General features: G+C 50.8%; 8 protein-coding genes across 8 annotated transcripts; 2 read left to right on the top strand and 6 right to left on the bottom strand.

Moving 5' to 3' along the window:
* Nucleotides 1-1,499: 1,499 nt before the first annotated feature.
* AUEXF2481DRAFT_696292 (uncharacterized protein) lies at nucleotides 1,500-3,803 on the bottom strand (the record flags this gene model as incomplete). The annotated part of the gene is made up of 5 exons (XM_013492949.1): nucleotides 1,500-2,265; nucleotides 2,318-2,507; nucleotides 2,563-3,471; nucleotides 3,531-3,674; nucleotides 3,732-3,803. The coding sequence occupies 5 exons, from the start codon at nucleotides 3,801-3,803 to the stop codon at nucleotides 1,679-1,681; spliced, it is 1,902 nt and encodes a 633-aa protein (XP_013348403.1). The 3' UTR covers nucleotides 1,500-1,678.
* Nucleotides 3,804-5,140: 1,337 nt separating this feature from the next.
* Nucleotides 5,141-6,451, top strand: AUEXF2481DRAFT_181337 (uncharacterized protein). Its single transcript, XM_013492950.1, has 5 exons — nucleotides 5,141-5,473; nucleotides 5,786-5,885; nucleotides 5,942-5,987; nucleotides 6,045-6,210; nucleotides 6,269-6,451. Exons 1-5 carry the CDS (start codon nucleotides 5,260-5,262, stop codon nucleotides 6,295-6,297), a joined length of 555 nt encoding a protein of 184 aa, XP_013348404.1. The 5' UTR covers nucleotides 5,141-5,259; the 3' UTR covers nucleotides 6,298-6,451.
* A 154-nt stretch (nucleotides 6,452-6,605) lies between these two features.
* AUEXF2481DRAFT_45709 (glycoside hydrolase family 31 protein) lies at nucleotides 6,606-9,814 on the bottom strand (the record flags this gene model as incomplete). Its single annotated transcript, XM_013492775.1, has 8 exons — nucleotides 6,606-7,481; nucleotides 7,535-8,064; nucleotides 8,118-8,231; nucleotides 8,287-8,517; nucleotides 8,689-8,790; nucleotides 8,850-9,162; nucleotides 9,214-9,594; nucleotides 9,653-9,814. 8 exons carry the CDS (start codon nucleotides 9,812-9,814, stop codon nucleotides 6,606-6,608), a joined length of 2,709 nt encoding a protein of 902 aa, XP_013348229.1.
* A 558-nt stretch (nucleotides 9,815-10,372) lies between these two features.
* Nucleotides 10,373-11,631, bottom strand: AUEXF2481DRAFT_35443 (uncharacterized protein). Its single transcript, XM_013492683.1, has 5 exons — nucleotides 11,562-11,631; nucleotides 11,502-11,512; nucleotides 11,329-11,448; nucleotides 11,077-11,273; nucleotides 10,373-11,023 (listed from the first exon to the last, which is right to left on the bottom strand). Exons 1-5 carry the CDS (start codon nucleotides 11,585-11,587, stop codon nucleotides 10,607-10,609), a joined length of 771 nt encoding a protein of 256 aa, XP_013348137.1. The 5' UTR covers nucleotides 11,588-11,631; the 3' UTR covers nucleotides 10,373-10,606.
* Nucleotides 11,632-12,313: 682 nt separating this feature from the next.
* AUEXF2481DRAFT_104533 (uncharacterized protein) lies at nucleotides 12,314-14,765 on the bottom strand. Its single transcript, XM_013492951.1, has 2 exons — nucleotides 14,151-14,765; nucleotides 12,314-14,098 (listed from the first exon to the last, which is right to left on the bottom strand). Exons 1-2 carry the CDS (start codon nucleotides 14,702-14,704, stop codon nucleotides 12,814-12,816), a joined length of 1,839 nt encoding a protein of 612 aa, XP_013348405.1. The 5' UTR covers nucleotides 14,705-14,765; the 3' UTR covers nucleotides 12,314-12,813.
* Nucleotides 14,766-15,113: 348 nt separating this feature from the next.
* Nucleotides 15,114-17,674, bottom strand: AUEXF2481DRAFT_61752 (uncharacterized protein; the record flags this gene model as incomplete). Its single annotated transcript, XM_013492823.1, has 5 exons — nucleotides 15,114-16,437; nucleotides 16,490-16,797; nucleotides 16,847-17,113; nucleotides 17,170-17,297; nucleotides 17,353-17,674. 5 exons carry the CDS (start codon nucleotides 17,672-17,674, stop codon nucleotides 15,114-15,116), a joined length of 2,349 nt encoding a protein of 782 aa, XP_013348277.1.
* A 932-nt stretch (nucleotides 17,675-18,606) lies between these two features.
* AUEXF2481DRAFT_182407 (uncharacterized protein) lies at nucleotides 18,607-19,361 on the bottom strand. The gene has a single exon (XM_013492952.1). The coding sequence runs from the start codon at nucleotides 19,221-19,223 to the stop codon at nucleotides 18,699-18,701; it is 525 nt and encodes a 174-aa protein (XP_013348406.1). The 5' UTR covers nucleotides 19,224-19,361; the 3' UTR covers nucleotides 18,607-18,698.
* Nucleotides 19,362-20,467: 1,106 nt separating this feature from the next.
* On the top strand, nucleotides 20,468-22,612 carry AUEXF2481DRAFT_1028 (uncharacterized protein; the record flags this gene model as incomplete). Its single annotated transcript, XM_013492403.1, has 3 exons — nucleotides 20,468-20,503; nucleotides 20,560-20,823; nucleotides 20,876-22,612. The coding sequence occupies 3 exons, from the start codon at nucleotides 20,468-20,470 to the stop codon at nucleotides 22,610-22,612; spliced, it is 2,037 nt and encodes a 678-aa protein (XP_013347857.1).
* Between the last annotated feature and the right edge of the window lie 1,315 nt (nucleotides 22,613-23,927).

Here is a 23,927-nt window from a genome sequence, read left to right on the forward strand (position 1 = left end):
AAATTTTCTTCCATCCACAGCTGAGTGGCGCAGCGGAAGGTTCGTAACATAGCTCAATCGCCACATCTCAACATTCATACTAACAAAATGTACAGCGCGCCGGGCTCATATGAACTAGTTCAAGCAACCCGGAGGACCTCGGATCGAAACCGAGCTTAGCTATCCTATCCTTTTTGTCCTTTTGCAGAAGTCAAGGAGGCACTTTTCGGTCACAGTAGGGTAAGAAAGTGGGTCTCGAGGGAGGTTATGAACGGTAATTTAAGAAGGCTATTGGATCGAGTCGGAGAGAGAGCGATTCTTTTTGCGTTTTCCAGAGGAATATAAGTGGTGAGGTGGCAGATATGAGTCACTGTTGTAATGTTTTTGTGAAAAAAATGTTTGGAGCAGCAAACAGAAATTCGTCACTTTCATGCGTGGGGGGGTCAAAGCTCACTTTTTGTTGTCGGGCGGCTACAGGCTTCTGGCGTTACCATTTTCTCTCTGCATATCGTCTCGTCTTCCTGGCGGACCAAATCTGAAAATATGATGGATTTCTGGCCTTTTGTTCTTTTTGAAGAGACTGAAGGACCATGTATTGGAAGTATGACCCCGTTGCCTGAAGATATCCATAACCCTGAGCAGCTGCAATCAAATCCCAATTCTGCTCAGCTGAGGAATATCACTGCTCCCTCCCTTTTCAAAATGTCCTTGAGCTTTGGCGGATGCTAGCGATGAATGTTGAAGGCGCAAACGACATGTGTGGTTCAGCCTTCCACAGCGTTCGATAAAGCATTGTGCTTAGCAGTGTGACCCTTTGGCTGCACTTCGATACGTTCAAGAGAATAGTTGTCTTGGAGGTATACTGTCCTCCCGATAACATGCGCCGAGACCATGAGCTTCCTCCTCTTCTCTACTCCATAGCTCGGTAGACTGGTCTGTTTCTCATATAATCCAGCTTGAATCTCGGGAGTGTTCCAGTAGCGGGAGGCGGAGAGCGAGTGATCTGGTCTGCTCTTCGGCCTCTGAATCTCAGATCCCTTCTGAGGTAGAATGGTTCAGTCGCGGCGCTCGAGATAGGTAATGTCTCTTTGCTTAGGTCCTTTTGCTCTTTCTCCAAGGCATTGATACGCTGTTTAAGTGTGTTGTTCTGCTGAGTGACTGCTTGGACTTGTTGCTGGAGGTCTCTGATCGAGTGTTCGCTGGCGGCGACGAGTTGATGGAGTAGAACAACTTCTTGCTTGAGCGTGCGTTGTGGTGTCACCATAGCTGATAGGCGCACTTGAGACATGAATATGTTCTTGTTGGTTGCGTGGAAGAACGGCGACGAAAATCGGGTGGCAGTTCGCTGACAAGTTGTGTGAATGCGTGCCGGCAAGATTCGTTTTACATCCGTGGAATAGCACAATCACTTTCTTGGACAGTGAGCCAAGTGAGAAGGTGAGTGAAACGGTTGATGCAATCATGCATACCTAAATTTATGTGGCTCGTAAGCCATATATCTTCAAACTAATCTAACGACAAAGACGCCAGTCAAATGCTTTAGTCGCATGGAAACATGGACAGGGAAAACAGCCTTACTCATTATACCACCACAGACTACGACACAGGTCTCAACCTGGCTGTTATAAATAAGAGAATACACTTCGAATTAAGGGATCTTGTGTTGCGCTCAACATCATCCTAGACATCACATGCTCGCTCATCCGGGTCTTCTATGCATGGGATTGAGCGGATTTTGTAACGGTTGTCCCATAGGTACGCCAGGTCCCATGTGCGGCGCTAGGTGTTGGGGTCCAGGTCCGAACATTTGCTGTCTCTTGACGTCTCCTCCAACGTCGCCGGGCCCGCCCGTGATGTCGGATATTTGGCGTCTATGTGGGCCGCCAGATTGCGGTCCGAGACCTGGTGGCAGACCACGAGGCGAACCACCGTAACTGACTCCAGCAGGCATACCTGGTGGTGGCATGCCGGGTTGCATGTGGTAAGGTCCTGCAGGGTGGCCGGGTACGCCCATACTGTATCCATCTCCAGCGGCTTCGCTGTTTGCTGGCGACATGCCTAGGCCATTTCCAGGTGATGTCCAGTTGCTGATAGTAGCTGGTGAGGTGGCAGGTGAGTCTTCAGCTTTCAATGAATTCTTCGTGGCGACTTGAACGAGTGGTGGCGGAGGTCCCGATTGGACTCCGTCGATTTGTGAGGGCGACTTCTTGAGGTGGCCAAGATGCTTCTCCAGCATGCTCAATAGTCCTTCCTTGGTAAACGGCTTAGGGAGCACGTCATTCATGCCTGCAGCAAATTAGTTGGATGGCCTGCGAAGATAATTCTGCTGTTCACATACCGTGCTGGAAGTACATTGCAATATCGTCACTGCGGATGTTCGAGGTCATGGCGATTATCGGCGTGTTGTCGAACTGTCTGATTAGATGGCAAGCCGAGACACCATCAAGGTTGGGCATGATGATATCCATCAATACCAAGTCATATTTGGCACCAGCGTTCATCTTGTTGACTGCTTCTAGGCCATCAAGCTGTGAGCATGTTAGCACTTGATGTTGACCGGGAGAGAAATCGCTCCAAACTTACAGCACTATCGACGGCGCAGTGGAAAGCATACAAGAACTTGCCGCCTATCCTTCTACAGGTTTGGTCGTCTTCAACAAGGAGTACTTGAGGTTGTCTAACCCAGCCAGGATCGTATTGCATGCTCTTCTTTCTTCCGTCAACAACTGGAGGTGCAGGTGCAGGCTCGGGAGCCTTCGAAGGCATTGCATAGGGAATGTTGTGGATGTGCTCGCTGAACATAGGATCAATGCCGTTCGTTTGTCCGACAGGGTAGACCAGGTTGTCGAGCTCGCCATATGACATGGATGTCGATGAAGCAGCAGACTGAGGGCCGTGATTACCGCCTCTAGCCATTCTGGCACTATTTCTCATGGCAAGATCCGGCGGAGGAGTTGTGAGGCTCGAGTTCATTCTCATAGAAATTTCGTTCATGTGCTCGAGGTTGCGAGAGTTGAGCATGTGGTCGGCGTTGGCCTCGGTGAGCAATTTCTGAGCGTGTTGCAGCGGCGATGCAGGCTCGTCTTCTGGGATTGGTGCAGGAGGGGGCTGTTTGCCATTGACGGCTCCGGCCGTTGATGGCGCAAAGGGGTTTGCGACACGGCTCTCTCGTCGTTGTTTTCCATCGACCGACTGGAGGAAGCTCATGACATATTGCATGACATGCTCGTGGTTGACGACTGTCTTCTGAACGCCAATGAGTTCCTGGAGGAGCATTGAGTGGTGCATGCTGAGTTCGTTGTAGCGCTCTTGCAATTGTTGCAGTTGCTGCTGTGTCGCGACCAGCTGTGTGTTAAATAGGTCCATCTGCTGAGTAGGCATCATGTCGTCCATCAGGGCATTGGGCTTGCGAGGTGCAGGCGCTTTTCTGCGAATGTTGTCCAAAGCGTCCTTGTTGTTGGCCTTGAAATCGGGGTGCTTAAACTCCCACGCCTGTCGAGCTGTCAGTCTCACCATGCATTTGTGCTGCTTTAGGAACAATCGCGACGTACACCAGCGCCATAGGGAGACACGCCACCCTCTTCATTGTTGTGCCGGACCTTGTGAAAATCGTATTTGTTGAGTTGGCGCACGAAACTGGCAAAGTTGCTGTGTTTGAAGTGCTTGGGCAAGATGTGCTTGGTGAATTTTTCGTTCTGCTCGTCGTGTCAGTCTGTAAAAGCTACGCGTATCGGCACACTCGGCATGCGCACCTCGAGAACGACAAAGCTGTCGCCTTCATTGCCCCATCGTACTACGCTTTCGTCCTGCGGGCTCTCCAACATTCTATCAACAGCCAATTAGATGACGCCATTCATGCTTGACGCGCTTGCGCCCAGTGCAATGACCTACTTGTACAACTTGCGAACCTGCCAATACGGAGAAGCAAAGATTAGCCAATGTACCCGAGCGATTGCGCCTCTGTCGGCAGCAGACATGGCCGTATCCAACTTACAAAGTCGCTCGACGTGTTTCCACCGCCTCCCTGATTGTCCATGGCTGCGGTATGCGTGTGCGGCGATGACGTAGGCAGTCTAGTTCATGCGACGCGCAAAGAATTTGCACCGGGTCGGAGGAGTTATCGTTGCAATACTGGCGACTTTGTCGAGATGGAAGCGGGGTTGCAATGCGATGGATTGGGCGAATGCCGGGATGTGTGATGTAATAGGCGAACTTCCACGAAGATATGGGGGGCCGCTAGGATAGTGTTCGTGAGCGACGTCGCGTGCTGAAGCCTCGTAGAGTGGTCGTGGACGTCGAGTAGGGTATGCGGAAAGTCACCAAGGGGCCGACGATGGCAGGAGCGGAAGCAGTACAGCAGACTTGAAGAAAGAAAGCTCGAAAAGCAGGGTAGAGAGCCAGAAACACAACCCGAGGCTCTGTGCAGTTTGCAAGAGGACGCTGGGGCTTAGCGTAAAGTGGATCTGCCTGCCCTCCTTGTCTAAAGCTCGAGTCGGAGGGAAAAAAGGAAACAATTGCGGCTTGGCTACTGGATGAATTCGTGTAGAAGCCGTCGATAGCAGAGAGTCATGATCGGCGTCGCGATTATTGGAAGAAAGCTTCCGCTGCCCAAATCGTGGAATGCTGGATGCTGGCCGTGTATCCGTCGCTTCCTTCCACCATCGACCAAATACTGCTCACCCATACCAACCACTGTTTGACTGCCGACCGGCAACTCCGCTCGAGCATCAAATTTTCCTCATCGCCATAGCCGTGACATGTGTCCCACTTCTGCAGGACAAAGGAGGGCTAATGGATCTTGCGGTTAAGCTTGGATCTAATACTTTGGGATGGCGTCAACGGCTCCGCTAAAGCTGCATATCGCAAGCCATTCGGGTCAAAAGGGTGAACGCATCGATGGTGGTATTCCAAAAACTGTTAGAAAATTGAAACTCACAGCAAACGTCCTGGTAAAGGTTTGTGGACAGAGAGGGAAGGAGGGTCCTGTCAGGGTCGCAACGTATGCCGCATCTCCGCGCAACTTTTATCAAGCTTGTAGATGAGCTTCAGGAGTATCTTGCATCATGACATGCTGATAGGGAGCGATTGCGTAGCCGGTCGAATGGTTAATAGAGAGCGCGGGAAGCACCCAATCACATGTTGACAACAAAAGCTTGGTCGTTATCCACACCTTAAGCTCAGAGCCTCCAGTCTTCTGGCCACGTCCAATTCACCCACCTACCCCTCACCTGCTCGTCGTTTGCCGTCAATTAAAGAAACACCTTTCCCCAGCTTGCAGTCATGTTCACCGCTCGTTCTGCTCTTTCCTCAACTCTCCGCGCCACCCGTACATCCCTCGTCACCCGTTCATTCCACGCTTCAGCTCCCATCATGGTCAAGGTCGGCGACTCTATTCCGGACATTGAGTTGATGGAGGACTCTCCCGGCAACAAGGTCTCCATCCCCAAGCTCCTCAAGGGCAAGGGTCTCATCATCGGAGTCCCTGCTGCTTTCAGTAAGATTGCCCTCTTTCTCTAGTGCACCGTCCTCTCCTTCACCGGTTCCCCTGCGCGACAAGCTACACCTACTTCTCCATGCCGGCAGCGAGTCCAAAGCTTGGTCAATCGCTGGCTGGCTACCCGCGGTACCGCTTGCCGAACGACTGCCTGCTTGCCGCTCCGCTGCCAACCTCTACATTCCCGTGTATCAATTTCCACCACCTCTGGAATTTGGACATGAAGAAATAGCTCGCGCTCCTTTTGAACCATCAGTTGAAGCTGCAATCGCCCAATGAGGAAACACCCACTAACATTCCTCTTCCTTATAGGCCCCTCGTGCTCCGAGTCCCACATTCCCGGTTACATCAACTACAAGAATCTCAAGGATGCCGGTGACGTCTTCGTCGTCTCGGTCAACGACCCCTTCGTGTAAGCAGGAGCCTAATACCGGTATCCTCGAATCAAGAGGTTAACACACAATCTAGCATGAAGGCATGGGCCCACGATCTTGACGCTGACAAGAAGAGCGGCGTAAGTTCTTATAGCTATCCTGTGGAAGCCCAATTCGTGCTAATGGTCTTCTAACAGATCCGCTTCCTTGCCGACCCCGACTGCAAATTCACCAAGGCTCTTGACCTTGACTTTGATGCTACCCCCATCCTCGGTAACCACCGCAGCAAGCGCTACGCCCTGGTCATCGAGGATGGCAAGGTCAAGGAGGCCCACGTCGAGCCCGACAACACTGGCATGAGTGGTGAGTTTTTTTGGACAAACCGTCGAGCTGCAACCATGATATTAATTGCTTCCTCCAGTTTCGGTCGTCGACAAGGTTCTCGGTTAGATCGTCCCACATTCTGCCCTCTAGACGCTTTATGCGAAACAAATAAAAGGGCCACGTAGTAATGAGAAACTTTTAGATTTCCCTTCGCGTCTTTGAAGCTTTTTTGGGGCAAGCTAATCGCTATCTGCTGCTTCTTCACCAGGATACATTCGAGAATTTTAGGACGAACAACACTGGTATGCTAAAGGCAAGCTACGATTCTGTGCAACTATGTCTACTTCAGCTACTGGATTCCATGTTTCTGTCTGTGACCTCTTGTGTACGATCTAGCAAAGCCCCTTCGCTCGCTCCTAGTCATGTTCAAGTCCTCAGACCAGAGTCATCACGAACGATCCAGTCAATGGCACACCAAGCTTCTTGGTGATCAATTTCCTCTTCACATCGGTCACTACGCTGGAGTCTCTTTTGAAAGCCGCTGTCGTCCCATTAATGCCTTGGCCAAGCACAGTAAGGCTCACGACGTTGGCATCAGTTGGGTAGCCGAAACTGCCACCCATGGTGAAGGTGCCATTTGCATAGCTGAAGGTGATGAGACTGGTCTCAGGCTGCTCGATAGCATCGCCTTCGTCCAAGTACAATGAACCTTCAGCCTTGCCATTGAGATCAGGTGCGATCACGAGAACAAAGTTTTGCTTACGCAGCTCGGTGGTAGTGTTGGCAGAATTTTGACGCAGAGGCAGAATGCTACCGCCGCGAATGTGAGCGGTAATATCGGTGAAGTCGACATTTTCGCGGGTCACCCAATCGCCTGTCCCACGCACAGGCTCCAAGGTGAAGTAGTCGTAGAAGATGTCATCAGGAAGGTAGAATGTGACGCTTGTACTGTTGTCGTCCACAACAGGGCTGACCAGTATGCTGTTACCCCAGAAGAACTGGTGCTCGATCGGGAAAGTATTGGTGTCTCCAGGGTAGACGAAGAACAAGGGCTGGATCAACGGCTTGCCGCTCAGAGTCTGCTCGTGGAAGGCGGTATACAGATAATCGAGGAGTCTGTAACGTGTTTCGATTGCCTTTTTAGCAGCAGCTGTGGTCAACTCCCAGCGATAGAACTCTTGATTCACGGTACCAAGCTCCGCGTGGTTGCGGTAGAAGGGATAGAAAGCACCAAGAGTTGCCCATCTGGCGCACAGTTCAGGGAAAGAATTTCCACCAAATCCGCAGACATCGCTGCCGACCATAGGCATCTGTTCGATTCTGGTCAGCTTAAAGTCATACAGCCTCTACAAGGACACCATACCTGGAAAATAGCAGCGAACTCGAGCATTTGTGCAATAGACACTCGGCACCATCGCCAGCCCGACACATTATCACCCAGCCAATGGCCGACGTGAGCTCCAGCACCAGCGAAAGTACTACGTGTAATGATCATAGGTCTTCTTGTAGGTCTTCGTGCCAGCATTGCGTCTCGACTGGCAGTCGACATCATGGTGCCATAAAGATTGTGGGTGTCGTACATGGTCAGCCCATTTTCATGGATGAGATCAGTGTCAATGGTCTTGTTCGACAAGCTTCCCGCATCGTTGTTGATGGTGTATGAAGGGTCGACGAGATTTCTTCCTGGCAGGCCGAGGTGAGTGCCTGTGCTGTTGGACTGGCGCTTGACTTTGCGTGATGAGGGGCCCGGTTGGAAATCAGCAGGGAAACCAGGTATGGGATAGCCTGCATTCGCTCTGACTTCTGGAGCAGCTGGTGGGAAACCATTGGTAGCAGCATAACCGGATGGATCACTGCATGGCCAGGGACAGAAATTACTGGCCTCATTCATGTCTGACTGCGATTAGCATGGCCGATGCTTTAGCGCTGGGTTCACGACGACCTACCAATCCAAAGAGCGTCGATATCAACACCAGTATCAGCGTTGAAGAACGAAGTGAACTCGTCGGTCCAGTACTCTTGAGTTCCACTAGCAAACCAGTCAGGGAAGGCCGTGACACCTGCAGACCGTCAGTCTTACAGTACTTCATACTGGGTACTCAAGCTTCTGCTTACCAGGCCAGACGACACCTTGATAAATGGAGCCATTTGATCTCTTGAGGAAGGCATTGGCCTCGACACCGTTGTTGAAGGCAGAGTAGTTGTAGTATGCAACCGCAGGATCGACCATTACAATGTAGGATTGCTGTCTATCGTGTAGAGTTGAGACCAGTTCTTGCACCTTTTCCAACGGGAAGCGCTCTGGATCGGTCGTAAACACATGCCTTGTGTCCATGTAGTCAATATCTATGGCGGAAAAACAGTCAGCAGAGTCTTCAGAGCGGTATTTTAGTCTTGCAGAATTGGCTTGACCATTCTTACAAGACCAATGCAATAGATATGCAACTTCAGTTTACGTACCAGTCCCTTGAAAGACGTTAGCTATCATCCTGATGGTTTAATCTGTACGACACTTACACATGACCTCCAGAGGAATGTCGGCTGTACTGTAGTTTGCAACAACAGCAGCGACTTCATAGACATCGCGGTATCCATATCTGCACTGATGGAAGCCGAAGCCTTTTTGGCGGTATGGTCAGCAAGACCTTCGACATAGATGATACAATGACTTGACTCACCCCAGTATGGCATTTCAGCTGGTAAACCGACAATCTCCGCATACTGCTTGGAGACTTCGGTGGGAGAAGGTCCGGCCAAGAAGTAGAGGTCGATGATGCCTCCAATGGTGTTGTACTCCAGATACTGGCCGGCTTCTGCGGTGCTGTTGATCTTGATGTCCATGCCGTTGCTGTTCAAAAGAAAGACACCATGCGTGCCATTTGTACCGCGGTGATCGAAGTACACAGGGTGGTTGCCGTAGAGGTTGCTGTCATCAGGAATTGAGTATGCATCACGGGACCAAAGAGTTCGTGTGTAGTTGGTAGTGTTCAGCTACTCGTGTGTCAGCTATAGTCTTTGTGTCCATTGGCAACTGTAACATACCTGAAAGGGATCAGAGTGCTCGCCCAGGCCATAGAGGTGAGGATTCTCGGGAAGTTGGGTGCGAACTCTCAGGTATTGTGATTGGAAGACGAGATTGGTACCACTGGTGTTAAACAGAGTCTGTCCGCCATCACGACGAGATACGGCGAACGAGAAAGGGTCAGCAACGACGTCGAAGATAAGTTGACTTGTTGTGGAAGAGGCGTTTCCATTCGCACTTGGACGGGGGAGAACAGACTCTGGAACTTGATAAACGTTCTCTTCAGCATCGTAGATCTGGACGTGGAGTCTGTCCCCAGTCTGGTAAGTCGCCTCAAGTTTCAAGTTCTGGAGGTCTTGACCATAAGTGTTGCAGGCCGGGCCGTTCAAGGTAAGATCAGCCTAGAGATGATATTAGCGACGGCCAGGTCACGGTCAGAAGTGAGTAAGCGAAGCTCACTGTCAATCCTTGACTTGTCTGCTTCACGTTGGTGGCCTTGTATCCGGGACAACTTTCTAGCGGTAAAGCGTTCTGACGAGGCACATGGCCATTCGGGCTAGCACAGATCTGTGTAACACAAGCAGCAGCTACAAGCCACTGCACAGTGCGCCGCAAAGCCATGATGGTGGTGTTTGAAGGTTGATGGCGAGTGTTGATTAGATCAAATCGAACCCAACTGACCGACAAGATTGACAGGGCATCAACAAAGATTTATAGGAAGTGACAACCCTCATCATCACGAAGCAAACCTGTACTGATACGTGACTACCTCTCCGAGACTCCGAAGCCCACATGCACCTTCCTTGCCCGCATCCTGTGATGCTCCAGAAAATCAATATCACTGCGGGGCAATCTGATGCTGTATGCATACTCCTTACATCAACACATGATGGCACCTTTGGTTGTCTCCACCTCCTCGGATACTCCGACTTGATCTCGGTAGGAATGGAGGAGGGGCTATGATGCATATCGCAGACGTGAACATCATATGACCATGTGCGCATACGGGCGGAGGCAGCAAGGACATTATTCTGCACTTGCCATGCGGGGATGTTTGTTGCTGGAGAAGAATGGTCTCAGATTGGGAAGGGATGCACGTTGTGCGGGGCGTGCAGCTTCTGTCGATCCCTCGAGTCCTGCTTTAATCGATCGAGCATCACAAACACCGAGAAATATGGAGACAGGTCTTTGTATGAGCTTTACAAGTAATTTGACCATTACAGCATGGAATGTGATTTCCATTTCTAGCTGACGTCCGGAGCTGAGCAGGACGTCGTCACAACTCGGCATCATCAAATACACGAAATGTGTGGAATCTGGTTTGTAATTTTGGTCCAGCAACTCGCTGTCCCGAGTCTCCTTGTGATTCGTCAGGCATTTCCATCATCAAATCTTGGATCGTTGATCATGGAGTCAGGCATGCTTCTTCTGATCTTCTTCCTGTCCTTTCATAACCCAAGCGCTGGCCTTCTTAGCATGCTCCTCGGACTTTTCCTTTGAGCTCATAATTTCCTTCAACTTGAACTCGTCGGGAATGTTGATACCCTTCTGAACAGCTGGACGCGAATTGATGACATCTAGCCATCTCTCAATCACAGGGAAAGGCTTGGTCTCAATGCCAGCCCAAGCACCCCAGTTGACCCACGAGAAGCAAGCAATGTCTGCGATGGTGAACTTGTTACCAACGAGCCATAGACCTTGACCGGCCTTTTCTTGATCGGCAAGACGGTCGTTCAAGACTTGATACAGACGCTTGGTCTCGGTCTGGTAGCGATTGATGCCGTACTCGATCTTCCCTGGTGCGTATCTGTAGAAGTGGTTTGCTTGACCCTACGTTTGGTGAGCACGACACTCTGAAACGACTTCAGGTAGGCACATCATACCTGCATAGGTCCCAGTCCAGATTGCATCCAGACAATCCACTCCACGGTCTCCCAGTACTCATCACTGTCATGGTCGAAGCTGATCTTGTTGTCCTTGTCATATTTCTCGGTCAAGTAGAGCAGCATGGCACCACCTTCAAAAAGACGCTTATCCTTACCGGATGTCTTATCTACCATGGCAGGAATACGTCCATTGGCTGATGTCAATCAGTATCACATTTTAGAACGAGATCGAGTATCGGAGCAGCTTACGGCAGATCTTCAGAAACCACTCCTCTTTCTGCGTGTTCTTGGAGATATCAATCTTATGAACATTGTAATTCAAACCCAGCTCCTCGAATGCGATATGGACTTTGTGACCGTTAGGCGTGCCTGAATCTCTTGTTAGGAGGTCTTGTTGTTGTCAACCGATTTACGGCCAGTACCTGCGGTGTAGCTATCGAGCCGTCAGTATCACCTCACTGGACGGGAACATTTGCACTCACAGATCGATATTGGTCTTGAAAGCCATTTTTTAGGTGTGACGAATCGTGAAAGTTGGAGAGATGGCCAGAGGATGGATACACCGAGCGGATTAATAATGCTCTCATGAGGGGTAGACGTCATCGGATTTAACTCCGTGGTCATCACCCACTGATGGGCGTACGACCCTGACTGCATTGTCAAACCCAGTGTTCAACCTTTCTGTTAGCAGCCATCGGCCTGATATCTTCCTGGAACAATGCAGCATACGTCCTCTGATGTTACCTAGATAGTTTAAAGCTGATATGTGTAAGACTTTCCTGAAAATCATGCTGCCGAAAGCACTTTATATGTTTTTAAGATTGTGCAGCTAGACAATGACAGCAAAGGTGAATATAGTAGCGAATTGCCCGAAGTCTTGGGAAAATTAGAAGCTAAACTGACTATAGAGGTGATACAACCCACCCACTGCCTATTACTATGTGTTACACTACGTTCACTAGCAAAGACAGCACATGGGTTGTCCGGCTGGGTCTGCATATCTGAAGATCATATTTTTGCCGAGCCAAGTGAGCTTCAACAACATCCGATATGGTCTAGTGGCTAGGATTTCTCGCTCTCAAACCGTTTCTACCAAGAAACAACCAGGTCCGAGGAGGCCGGGGTTCAATTCCCCGTGTCGGAATCTTCTTTTGTTCTGTCGTCAAACAACCATAGAATGTGTTATAAGTGTTTGTGGAGGATGAGCAAGAACTCTTTTTCTCGAAAAATAAAAGTGAAGCCTGGAAATTTGAATTTAGGATTTTGTGCAGAATAAAGCCTGCATGGTTACATTAAATTCGAAAGCTCGTATTTAACGAGAGAGACGAGAGTTCTCTTGGCCTTATTGAAACCAGTTCGTGTGGGAGGTAATGTTTGAGAAACATTATGGGATGACCGAAAGACCTCAGCACCGCCTTCAGCACCGATAGCTTTCGGTTGGAAATCGCTCCCAGTTGTCATTTCAAACATGATTATCACCATCACGCTCGCGTGACTGGAAAGCCTCTGATATTGAGGTATAATCGTTAGAGAAGGCGTTCCCTCATTGTCGAATTCGAACAGGCCTGAACGAATAAACTAAATGTCTTGCAAGATGTTCACATGTGATTGTTGTCCATAGCGCAAACCCGTTGTACGATTGAGAAACAGTCATCTGTGTTCGGATGTTCCTTTGAATTTAGACTGATTCATGTACACCACACCATGTATGTATGCTTCAAACTTTGAAGCCTTCTATGCTCTAACCTCCCAACATCTAATCTTTCCCTGCTCGTTTGCAACAGCAAGACCATCACTGCCTGGTGCAAACGCAACTCCAGTGATTTTACCCAACGGCGTGTTGCTGGTAGGCCAGTTCTTAAACACTGTACAAGTAGGCAGATGCACAATTCTCAAAGCGTCCTTCTTCCATTTTGATGCCATGACTAGCATTTGGCCGTCAGGAGAGAAGTTGAGGTGAGAGATTGGTGTGGTGAGATTGTCGAGAGCGCGAGTAGGTTTAGGAGCAGTAGGGGTAGGCGAAGCGAGAGGGTCGGTGGAAGATGCAGAGGCAATGAGCCAAGCGCGACGATCGTAAATGTTGACCACACCGCTCGAGCTGCCCACAGCAACCCAACGATCTTTACCGATAGGCGAGCCAGCATTTCCATTGTCACCACCGAGAGTGATTGTAGTGGTGCCAACAGCGCCTTCATCTTGCCAGCGAGCCACGGCGCGCTGCTCATCCATGTTCCACTCTGTGACTTCACCGTTCTTGCCAGCGATACTCATACCGCGGCTATCGCGCCACCAGGCAAAGTCTGCGATACCGTTGTTGCTCTCCACGCGTACTTGGCTGGACCATTGTAATGTGTATGCGTCGAGGATATTGATTACACCGCCACCCTTGCGAGCACTGCCGATAAGGGCCATGCTGCGGCCGTCGGGAGACAGCTTGAAGCGCTCCATACTGCGTTGTTCGTGTTGATGACCGTAGACACGGGCAATCTTTTCCACTTTGCCGGTCTCGAGGTTCCAGACATGGAAGTAACGGCGGCGGGCGGAGAGGAAGATACGGGGGTCGTTGGGGTGGAAAGCGGTCGTCGTGAGGGGAGTCTTGCGGATATGTAGGGAGGTGAGAAGAGGGTTGGCTTCGGATGCTGGAGGAGACGCGACGATGTGGTGGAGGTAAAGAGTTGACGAAGGGCCGGAGGAGAGCAGCAGGGGAAGCTCGGGGTGGTATTGCAGAGAGGTGATGGCCGAGGGTTGTGTACTGCCAATGTCCTTTGTACGTTGGATGTCGATGACCTCGGGTCGCAGCTTGCGCTTCTTGCTTTCCGTTCGGCGTACGAGGCCTCCTCCTTGCAGCAGCTTGCTGAGCGGTTCGGCCGAGATTTCGTCGCCGCCCTCTTCATCGTCCATGTCCATATCATCCTCTGAATCAGCATCGAGATCGTCGTAGCTAAGTCTACGCTTCTTTCTAGGTCCTTGCTGGGCGGCTTCGACAGCCCAATCGGGTACAGGGTTGAGCATCTCGTAACTGCAACACGATTAGTTTCTTGGTCGCAAAGAGTGTAAGAAGACGAGCATACTGTTTGCGAAGACGGCGGACGTAGTCTTTGCCAGAAATCACATCCTCAGCCTCTGTCCTCCTCAGCTTGCGCAGTCGCGGTACTGAGGCCAATGACACAAGCATTCTCTCGTCGTCGCTGTCTTGCCACGCTGCTCCTTCTTCCTCTTCCTCCTCTTCAGTCGCAGGGACGGGCTTCAGGTCAGCCGATGCGCCAACATCAGTGAAGAACAAGTCGGCGTCTGCGAGACCATCGTATGTTCCTTCATCGCCAGACGCAGCAGCGCCCTCTTCCGCCGAATCCTCATCATCCAGACCAGTCCCGAATCCAGCGAGCCCAGCTCTGAATCCCATGCTGTCGCCAAACACGGCTCTCTCCAGCTCTTCCTCGGCAGCGTCCTTCTCGTCTTCGCTGATGTCCATTTCGTCTTGTCCAGCTGGGGCGTCATATTTCTCGAGGTCCGACATGTCGCTGGCCGAATCGTCCTGTGCAGGCGCCGACTTCTTGGCCGGTGCAGCAGCCTTTGCTTTCACTCCAGTCTGCCGATTGTCCTTCTTGCTTTTCGTTCGCGCCATTGTGTGATTATTGTCTTGCTTTTCGAGAAAATGCAAAGGTCAAAAATCTCCATCCTCCAAACTCGGACATCGGAGCCCTGCAAAATTCCCGTCCTTATCGATAAGCTTTGGCTCTTTGACTTCGTGCTCGAAGGGAAAATAAATTGAATCAAGAAATATTACCCGATGCCTGAATCAAGTGTCACATACACGCAGAGCTTTATTGCGTTTGGACAAGTATGAAATTATTATTGCTTTGCTGTTCAAGCTATTACACCGAAAAGACTGCTTATGAGTTTTTCTGTAACTCCTCTCGCTACTCGAGCTCTGCTCGCTTTGTAGCGACTTTACTACACAAATTTACCGTCCACCTGTGGACGCCACACATACAAGGAAAAGTGTCTGTAGAAGACTGAAGGGCTCATCTGATCTAGATGAGAAGGGCTGCAGCTGCCAAAGCGATGGCACAACCGGACATACTCACAATGTTGGCTGCGCCGGTGTAGGTCGTGGGTGACAAGGGAATGACCGAGCCAGTGCCAGCTGCAGTACCTTGAGGAGCGACTGGTGAGGCGGCAGTGCCGTTACCGTAAGGAGCGGAGGCGCTGGTTGCAGGTGTTTCAGGAGTTTGAGGAGCGGCCGGGGTACCTGAGTAGCCGTTGTCGAATGACGAGCCATCCTCGGGGCAGTTCCAGTATTGTGCACTGTAGCCACCGACCTTACCAGCAGTTACACTGGTGAGAGCAGTGAAGGCGCCCCACTGAGGGAATTCGGTTTCGTCAGCAGCGGGAGTGACTTGAGCTTGTACAACGTTGAGCGAAAGATCGGGCACATCTGCGACAGCAACTTCTCCTCCGTCGTACTTGGCCACTCTCCACTGGAGGTTTTTGCGAAGGTATGGCTCAACATCGGCCGGGAGCATGGTTCTCAACTCTCCAGTCTCGTACTTTCCGAGAAGAGAGGTGGTCAGGGGAACAGTGCCGGTAATCTTGAGATCCATGTTGGCCATGTCATTGTCCTCGGAAGGCATGTTGGAGAAGACGGAGTAGGTACCGACAAGGTTGGGCGAGAGTTGCAGCTCCTCAGTGGAGTTTGATGAAACGTTACCCAAGAATACATAGACGGCGTATGATCCGTTCATGGCGAACTTCTGAGACACAATGTTGCAGATGTATTCATGATGGTACTCATCAGTGCCGTTCGTGCCGTTGGCGTTGTAGTACGGTTCGCCAGTCATGTTATCACGCTTCCACCAGGGGCTCCAGATATGTACGGGGTGGCTTCTCCAGATGCTAGCGAGTCCAGGTCGCTGAGCATTCTGTCTCGAAGGCGCTACAGGTGGTGTTGGGCCTGAAGGCTTTGCAGATGCCGAAGGGACTGCTGGAGCGGAAGGAGCTGCCGGTGTCGAGGAAGATGCAGGTGCAGAGGATGCGGCGTTCCCGAGGTTGACATTTGCTGATACATCTGCGGCAACAGCGTTCTTTCCGTAAAGTCTGTTGATAGCTGCACGAACGCTGGCAGCAGTAGCGCCATTTTGAAGTTCAGGGTAAGTGTAACCAAGCTTGGTGGTGTCGCGCACATCGGCCGAAGTCCAGTTGGTACCAGCAGTGTCCTTGAAGAATGGCGTGAGGGGCGAGTTCACATCGTTGATAGTTCCAGCAGGGTAGGTAAAAGTGCTTCCGACTGCTGCGAGAGGCTGCACATAGCTGTCGGTGTGGATGCTTTGCCACAACGCGAAGCTGCGGTCAACCATACTGCTTTCCATTAGTTGCGCCGTAGTAGAAGATATCAATAATTTGCACTTACACATGATGTAACCAGAATACTGGGTCGAATGCAGCATAATCGAGATAAGTCATGTGACCATTGTTACCAACACTTGAGTGGATACCATCGTGAAGCGATTCGAGACTGTCAGCATTGGTGGAGCTAGCGGTGATCCATGCCGAATCACCAAACTGGTGGAAGTTGTTGTAGTTGGTGAAAAGGTTGTACAGACGATCGCGGAAATTGACCTGGCTGTTGGTGAAGATAGGATTGAGAAGGTTGTTCTGACTACCTGCAGAAGCGTCCCAAGAAGAAGGATATCTCTTGGTGACGTCCCAAGATGCGAACTGGAGAAGTCAGCAAATCGTTAAAGGAAGGACGGTCAATGCTTCTTACAGGGTTGTAGACCATGTCAGACACAGAAACAGGGTGGAAGTCATAACGGAAGAGAGGGTTGGCAATGGTCTGGATACCGGTTGGAGTGGTGACCGTAGCCCATTGATCGCTGAGCAGAGCAGGGAATGCTTTACAGCTTGAACAAGGAGCTGCAGCCCAATCCCAGTAGGGGTAACGCCAGTTTTGAGCCGCGGCAACGTACTTGTTTCTGGTCGCACCAGCGGGGAAAGACTGTGCGGCTTGTTGAACATGCTTGTAAAGCTCTTGCTGTGAACACAACATGATCAGCAGGAAATTCGTATGCATGTCATACAATTACAAACCTCAATCAGAGCCAGGTATGGTCTATGCCATGGTAGGAACATGTTGGAAGTGTGAGTGCAGTAACCACCACCGAAGCCGGGAGCACTGCCAATACCATCCCATGGAACATAAGGTCTGCCATGAATACCTAGATTTCAGTGAGCTACTGTCGGGGACGGACACTGTCTTCGGCCAAAACATACCGGCAATCTGATAGTAGGACAGAGGGTCTGACTGGCTCATCTGCATGAAGCTGCGTAGACCAAGAAGGAAGACATTGAACATGTCAGGATATTGTTGCTGCATGGTACGGAGTTCCATTCTAGGCTGAACGCCATTTCCAGTGACTCCAGTGACGGCAATCTTTGCAGGTGCTGATTGACGGGTCTCGAGACGCTCAGCGTTCACGAGGTAACCATCAATGTTGACGAGATCACCTTCGACATCAGGCTGCGTAGATGCAGCGACATGCTGCAGGGCAGATGAACCCAAAAGGGCTGCACCAATGACTCCTTGGAATCGCATATCGAATTGCTGTTAAACGAATGTAGTGTAGAGAAAAGAGAGAAAGGTCGAGACAAAAGTAGGCATGCACCGGCTTGCGTCGTATCAAAGATGTGACTGTTTGCCAAAGGGGTTGCCGTGAAACAATGTCAAAAAATTCCGTGACCGGAGTTTTTTGACCTTTTGAGGCGAGTCGAGCTTGGATTAGAAATATTAAGTGGATGGCTGGTTGGCCGGGTTGAATGGAAAAAAATGCAAGGGAACGGAAATGGCAAACAAGGGAAACTGCAGCAGAAGGGTCGCTCCTGTCAGTCGAGAGGAGGAGGAGGAGTCGAGAAGGACTATAAGTATGTATAATAGCAGATCTCACACTGAGATGGTGGTGGAGATAAATAGTGGCTGACTTCCCGGAATGGATGATCGGAGATCATGATAGCGCCTTGTAGACCACCGCCAGGCACGCAGAGAGCACGATGCGTATACGAACGTTGAGCATGCGGGAGCCATGAATCTCAGTCACGTAGGTACGCACTACAGGCGGGAAGCATGACCAGGTATGTCTGATTATGAGACGGTGGTCGCAGACTTAGCCCTTAGGCTGGGCCGTACGTTCATCATGCATCCAAAGCAGGGTGACTGCCGCTGTGCTAGTGTGACCAGAGCCGGGGACTCCTTGCACCTGAGACGCGAATGGATACGGATGTAGCTAGTGCTTGACAAAATAGTTGTTTGGGCATTTGAGTAGCGGAAGGAAGAGATGTGGGTGCCTGCATTGCACGAAAGCCAAGCTTGCGCCGCACCTTCCAATCAGCGAAGTCCTTTTCTGGAAACTCATTTCGCTTCGTTGTTTCGGACCTGCCATTTTCTTGGGCGCTGCGTCGCACGAGGAAAGCTTCTCGAAAGAAGCTGCCTGAGACACCTGATATTGTCAATGATGCCGTTTTGAGAGTCCAAGAGATGAAAAGATCGAATTGTCTGCGCCTCCGAGCTGCAGCGACCGTCGCACCGACGCACCCGGATACAGCATCTCCTTCAATACCCTGATCTACTCGGATGGCTCATTGGCTTTATCCATCTCGGCTCTCGCTTGATCTTGACTGTTCGAGGCTGCAGTGCCATAAATACACATGGGATATGTGTGCGTGTCTGTCTGTGCTATTGCATCGTTGTTTCGTGCATCTGTCATCCCCAATTTTCCTCTTGCATCCGACGAGCATACAGACTGCGCCCATCCGCATCCATTAAGCAAAACTTTCCTTGTAGTCGAGACGTAGGGCCAAAAATGCCGACATCTCCACCCTGGCGTTAGTCCAACAAGAGATCGACATTGTCGCTTTGAGGTAGCATCACCAGGTCTCCATATGGTGATACAAATGGTCAGGCCACATGTGTGATCTGTGGTCACATCCTCACATGTGCCCCTTTGGTCAAGAACAATGGACCCGCCTCTTCTAAAACAGCGGATTAAGCAGAGCTTGATAGATCTCCCAGTGTAGCGGATTTCCGCGAACCGAGTTCGCGTCACCTGCCATAAGAACGACCGCGAGATATGGTTATGCAAGTAGGTCATGCTGCCAGTATATACGACCTCTCATGGTAGCTACGGAAGAGAAGAGACACGCGTCGCAATATCGCGATGAATAGCTGCTGACCTTCGTCGAGATCAAGTCAGATGAAAACGCCATAAAGCCACGATTGCTTTTATTGAGTGTTCTCGTTATGCTCAAGACTTGACCATACGAGATCAAGCACCGAATCATGGAGGTGTCTTACGGCCATTGTCACGTTGGAAGCGAGCAGCCGAGTGAACCAGACCATGGTTTTGTTGAGAGAGCAGGCTGTGCTGCTACCACGAGAGGGCGCGGCTGGTACACAATCGTGTAGTGAGGTGGTCATCTGCAGGTCGAGTGCTGTTACGATGCCATCTGGGAACAATACGGGCAAGGTAATGAGGAACCTCACTGGCGTCGACAGGTGGTGCCAGAGCTGTAAAAATGCACAATACTTTGACTCCAGTAGAGCACTTGTTTGAGAGAGAGGACACAACGAGGATCTCTCGATGACTGCAGTACCGAGCTGGAAGTTGACTGTGCCTTTCTACAGCTAACATACTCTCGACAGGAGGAAGTACGCCTGGAGACACTCGTTGGCACCGTCGTTTCAGTGCCCTGCGTGCACGTCCATACTTGGCAGCGGCATTCCAGTTGCAGTAGCTGGTGTGAGGATGGCCTGACAGAAGACACAGTGCTTTTTGAATTTGGGGTAACATGCCGCAGAGGGCCTACTGAGTAAGAAAAGACACTCTTCTTCAATGTCTCGCGTCAGCGAAAGCATCAATGAAAAAAGCATGATAACAAATAAATGTTGTGTTTGGTTCCAAAAATTCCTTGACGATCTTGCGACCCTCAAGAGCAGTCAGTTGATAGTTTTCAACTAGCAAAAACACGATCTCGGACGAATCCTCACTGATACGCGTAAAGCCCGTGCACTTGGATGTCCGGAGGAAGATGGAGCGCGAGGGAACGCTGAGTTTTATAGCTGCGCTACGAGGACGCGGGATTATGTAAGCGAAGCTCGGGCCTTGGCACGCAAAAGGCCGGGGGAGCGTGTTGGCTTTGTCGCGTTCACCAACCGGCAATGTGAACGAGACCTCGACAGATCATCAAGCGAAGCATATCGTCAACTCGGTCCCTCGGTGCATGCTATCTATCAATCAAGATCAGGACTCAGTACCTCTTTTCTCGACGCTGTCGCCCATCAAAACTCGTGTAGCTCGGCCGGCGCATCGACGCGTCTTGTAGAATGCAAGCCAGTATGGCAGACCCTAGCTTCGGTGTACCCGCGCAACTCGTCAGTCCATTTGACCTTGTCTTTTTGTGTGCTGTGAACTGACAGATAATGTACAGTTGCCTCATGTGCACCTCATTTCAGGCCACAAGTATCCCTTTTCTCCGCAACTCAGCATAGATGGCGCATACAGCTACCTTTTCGAAGCGCCCAAGGTGGTCAAGCAGGTTGCTCCCATGTCATGGCAGTACATATCTGCACCACAAGATGGAACCGTCTTCTTGACTTGGATCGGTGGCCGCATGCAGAACCAGTTGTTCCCCACGGATGGCTATGTTTGGGTTGACCCTGAACAGCGCTACACTCAAGACTTTGGCGGCTACGTGCGTCGCTCTCCATTCTTCGCTTGAGTAGCAAGTCGCTAATATGTGATAGACATTGGAGATCGCCTATCACAACAGCGGTTACCGCCTTGGAGTCGACAGCGTCACTAGCCATGCCCGCAGACGTTACCGCTTCATGTCTAAGAACCCTTCAGTCCACGCCCTGCCTCCAGACCCAAGTCTCTGGCTCGTTCACTACAGTCAGGCTGATCCTCAGCACTGCTTCCCCACATCACAGTTGCCCGTGTCTCACCAATCGCGCCAGCAACTCGCCGAACGTCAGTGGATCGAATCCCAAGGCAGACTAGACCGTCAGGACTTCATGCTACACGACCGCGAGAAGTGGCCGCAACTCAGCATGCCCGGTCGTGCTGCTGTTCCCGGCGTGCCTGCTTACAACCAGAGCATGTACCAACAAAGCCCCATGGCTCACATTGGCAACCCTCGCTTCTCCGGCAACTACTATCAACAAGCCCAACAAGGACACACCGGTCCCTCGCCTGCTAAACGCGCGCGCCAGCACCCTCCCGCTCAGGTTCCTGCATCGACCGCTGCTCTGATGGCTCAAGATACTAGCATTGAGGACGAGGAAAATGTGCTTCTTGGAGACTTGCTTGATCACCTCACTCAACGCGACATCAGTCTGACTCGCTACATGCAGCACCACGATTGGATGGACGAGGTTTACTCTTCACCCTTTGCTACTGGCCAGATTGTTCCTATGGATCTTGGTTTCGGCTTGATGGGCGAACTAGCTGGCCTTACCGAAGGCTTGTTCGACACCTCCAACTCCGTTTTGGAGAAAGCTGAGGCCAAGTCGAAGGACACATCAGCTTCATACAAGAAGGTTACGTCGGAACAACTACAGGACTTTGAAAAGCGCGTGCAGGCACACAAAGAGAAGGAACAGAATGAGATCACACGCATGAAGGAGGAACATGCCAGGAGAATGGACAGTCTCCGCAAGAGCAAGAGTCTGGTCAAGGCCGAGAAGAAGTTGAGAAATGCTTCGTGGAAGACCCCAGGTTCGGGCAACGAGTTCTGGAGGTTGGAGAAGACGAACGATCAAGACGCCAACCAGATCATTGAGCATGTGGAGGAGTTGCTTGGCGGAACCATCCAAGCTCAGAAGGAGGCTATCATGATCAGCGAGGGAGGCTACCGCAAAGAAGAGAAGAGGACACCGCCTGCAGACACCGACATGATTGGTATGCAGTTGGACGGCGCTAGCGGAGACGCAGCACAATCTTTGCAATCTGCTTCGGGTGCTCCTGTGGAGACAGCTCTACCGATCGAGCAAGCGCAGTTGCCTACTCAGCAAACACCTGCCACTCTACAAGCACCTCAACAACCTCCGCAACCCCCACAATCCATCACACCCAATGTGCCTGACACTAGCATGGAGAACTTGGAGTCCATGGACACTGGCAACTTCTCATTACCAGATGACATGGAACTTGACACCGGCAACTTCACCTTCGACACACCCAAAACAGATGTTCAGACTCCGGGAGCGTCAGCTTGGCCCGGGCAACAACAGCAAGCTTCAACACAACCGCAACAATCTATCAATCCTCAACCCGATACATCCGGCCAAACGACCGGCGGTGACCTCTATGCCGCTGGTGACGGAAACTTTGGTGACTTCGATGCAGGAGATGGCTTGATTGACTTCGAGGGCGGCGCAGGTGAGGATATCGACTTCAGCATGGACAACTCGGCGTTCGGAGATGCCTTCCATGGCACTGAGTCGCACGGACAAGAAGATGGAGCAGGCGAGGGACAGTAGGCATCGAACTCGCAGAACACAAATCCGCAAAACACAAACCCTCATAATCCGACCTCGAACGCTACGGATCTGTCAAACAATCCCTTTCTGGGCCTCAATCCATGTGAACTTTCTTGATATCAATCAGTATGCTAGTAATCAAAAGCCATCTGCGAGGTGTGGCAAGCGAACATATTTTCCCACGCCCCTTCCTATGCTTTCGACACCGAACTGAAAATCAAGCATAATTAAGCAAAGAGTGTCTGCCACTACAGATAATACTGCGAACATAGTCTCATCCCATCTTGATCAGCTTCTGTAGAGCAGTAGGCTTCACCCATGCTCGATGTAGTGAAGATGAGACGCTTAAAAAAGAGAAGAAGAAAAAAATCAAAAAAAACCGAGCGTCGTCAAACCAAACACGAAGAGTAAGAGTTAGTGACCACTGAAGTCAAGCGAAACTTAACAGGCTCCCTATCGACAGGAAACAATCAGACATGTTGACCCATAAGGAGCGGCCGTCGAGCAAGCCCCAAAGCTAGACTAGGAGCCGATGTCAGAAGAGGTCCTTTGCAGAATAATTATCGCAAAGGGGGGAAAACTTCGAAGGTGCGTTTCAATGAATGAAGCAGCAGTGCATAGATATCAAGCAGCACATATCACCTCAACGATCATTGTCTACAATAACGTCAAGAAAGACATCTAACGTCAAGCGAAACGCTGCTGTTTGAGATCTGAGTGACGTGAGAGATGTAGGTGCCTGTCATCTTCCATAAATAAAGGTCAGGGAAGAATTCACCATCGAGAAGCACGAGCATGAAACGAGAAAGCACGACGATGCGTACAGTAAAGTCAGAAGTGGTTGCCTGGTGAATAAGAAAGACGCAAGGTGGTGATCAATCAGTCAAGCAAGACTCCCGATGACCACGTCGATGGTAGCCGTTGAAGATGATGCTGACTGTGCTATCAAGAAGGATGATGACGGCCGTGTCCTTGTTCGACTTTGTCTTGGGTGCTGTATACAATGCCAGAGTAGGACGCAAGTCGGTTTGGAAAGTCTGAGGTGGGTCGAAAGAGGGAATTTACGGGGGAGAGTGAACACGAGGTCGGCCATAAATATGGTGATCGAAGTCGAGGTTTATAAAACTCAAAGGCATTTGTTTCATGCCTTGTTCGATCATAGCGCGCGCGGCCAGTATATTGGATCGGGGGTGGTCATGTTGCAGACGCGATCGAGACATGAAAGGCTCCTGGACATCAGAAAAAACCGGCGTTACCTTTTGTCTGCAAGCTGCAGAAGGAGCCGAGAGAATCATCACCCAGATCGACAGCCTAC

Source organism: Aureobasidium subglaciale (assembly GCF_000721755.1).
Source record: "Aureobasidium subglaciale EXF-2481 unplaced genomic scaffold scaffold_1, whole genome shotgun sequence".
Classification (NCBI taxonomy): Eukaryota; Fungi; Ascomycota; class Dothideomycetes; order Dothideales; family Saccotheciaceae; genus Aureobasidium; species Aureobasidium subglaciale.

Coding starts and splice junctions, on each gene's coding strand:
- AUEXF2481DRAFT_181337 (XM_013492950.1), top strand. CDS start 5,260: ATGTTCACCGCTCGTTCTGCTCTTTCCTCAACTCTCCGCGCCACCCGT. Junction 5,474..5,785: donor CGGAGTCCCTGCTGCTTTCA/GTAAGATTGCCC, acceptor TCTTCCTTATAG/GCCCCTCGTGCTCCGAGTCC. Junction 5,988..6,044: donor ACGCTGACAAGAAGAGCGGC/GTAAGTTCTTAT, acceptor GTCTTCTAACAG/ATCCGCTTCCTTGCCGACCC.
- AUEXF2481DRAFT_104533 (XM_013492951.1), bottom strand. CDS start 14,704: ATGGCGCGAACGAAAAGCAAGAAGGACAATCGGCAGACTGGAGTGAAA. Junction 14,099..14,150: donor GTCCGCCGTCTTCGCAAACA/GTATGCTCGTCT, acceptor ATCGTGTTGCAG/TTACGAGATGCTCAACCCTG.
- AUEXF2481DRAFT_182407 (XM_013492952.1), bottom strand. CDS start 19,223: ATGACCTACTTGCATAACCATATCTCGCGGTCGTTCTTATGGCAGGTG.
- AUEXF2481DRAFT_35443 (XM_013492683.1), bottom strand. CDS start 11,587: ATGGCTTTCAAGACCAATATCGATCT. Junction 11,274..11,328: donor GTGGTTTCTGAAGATCTGCC/GTAAGCTGCTCC, acceptor GATTGACATCAG/CCAATGGACGTATTCCTGCC. Junction 11,024..11,076: donor CTGGACTGGGACCTATGCAG/GTATGATGTGCC, acceptor CACCAAACGTAG/GGTCAAGCAAACCACTTCTA.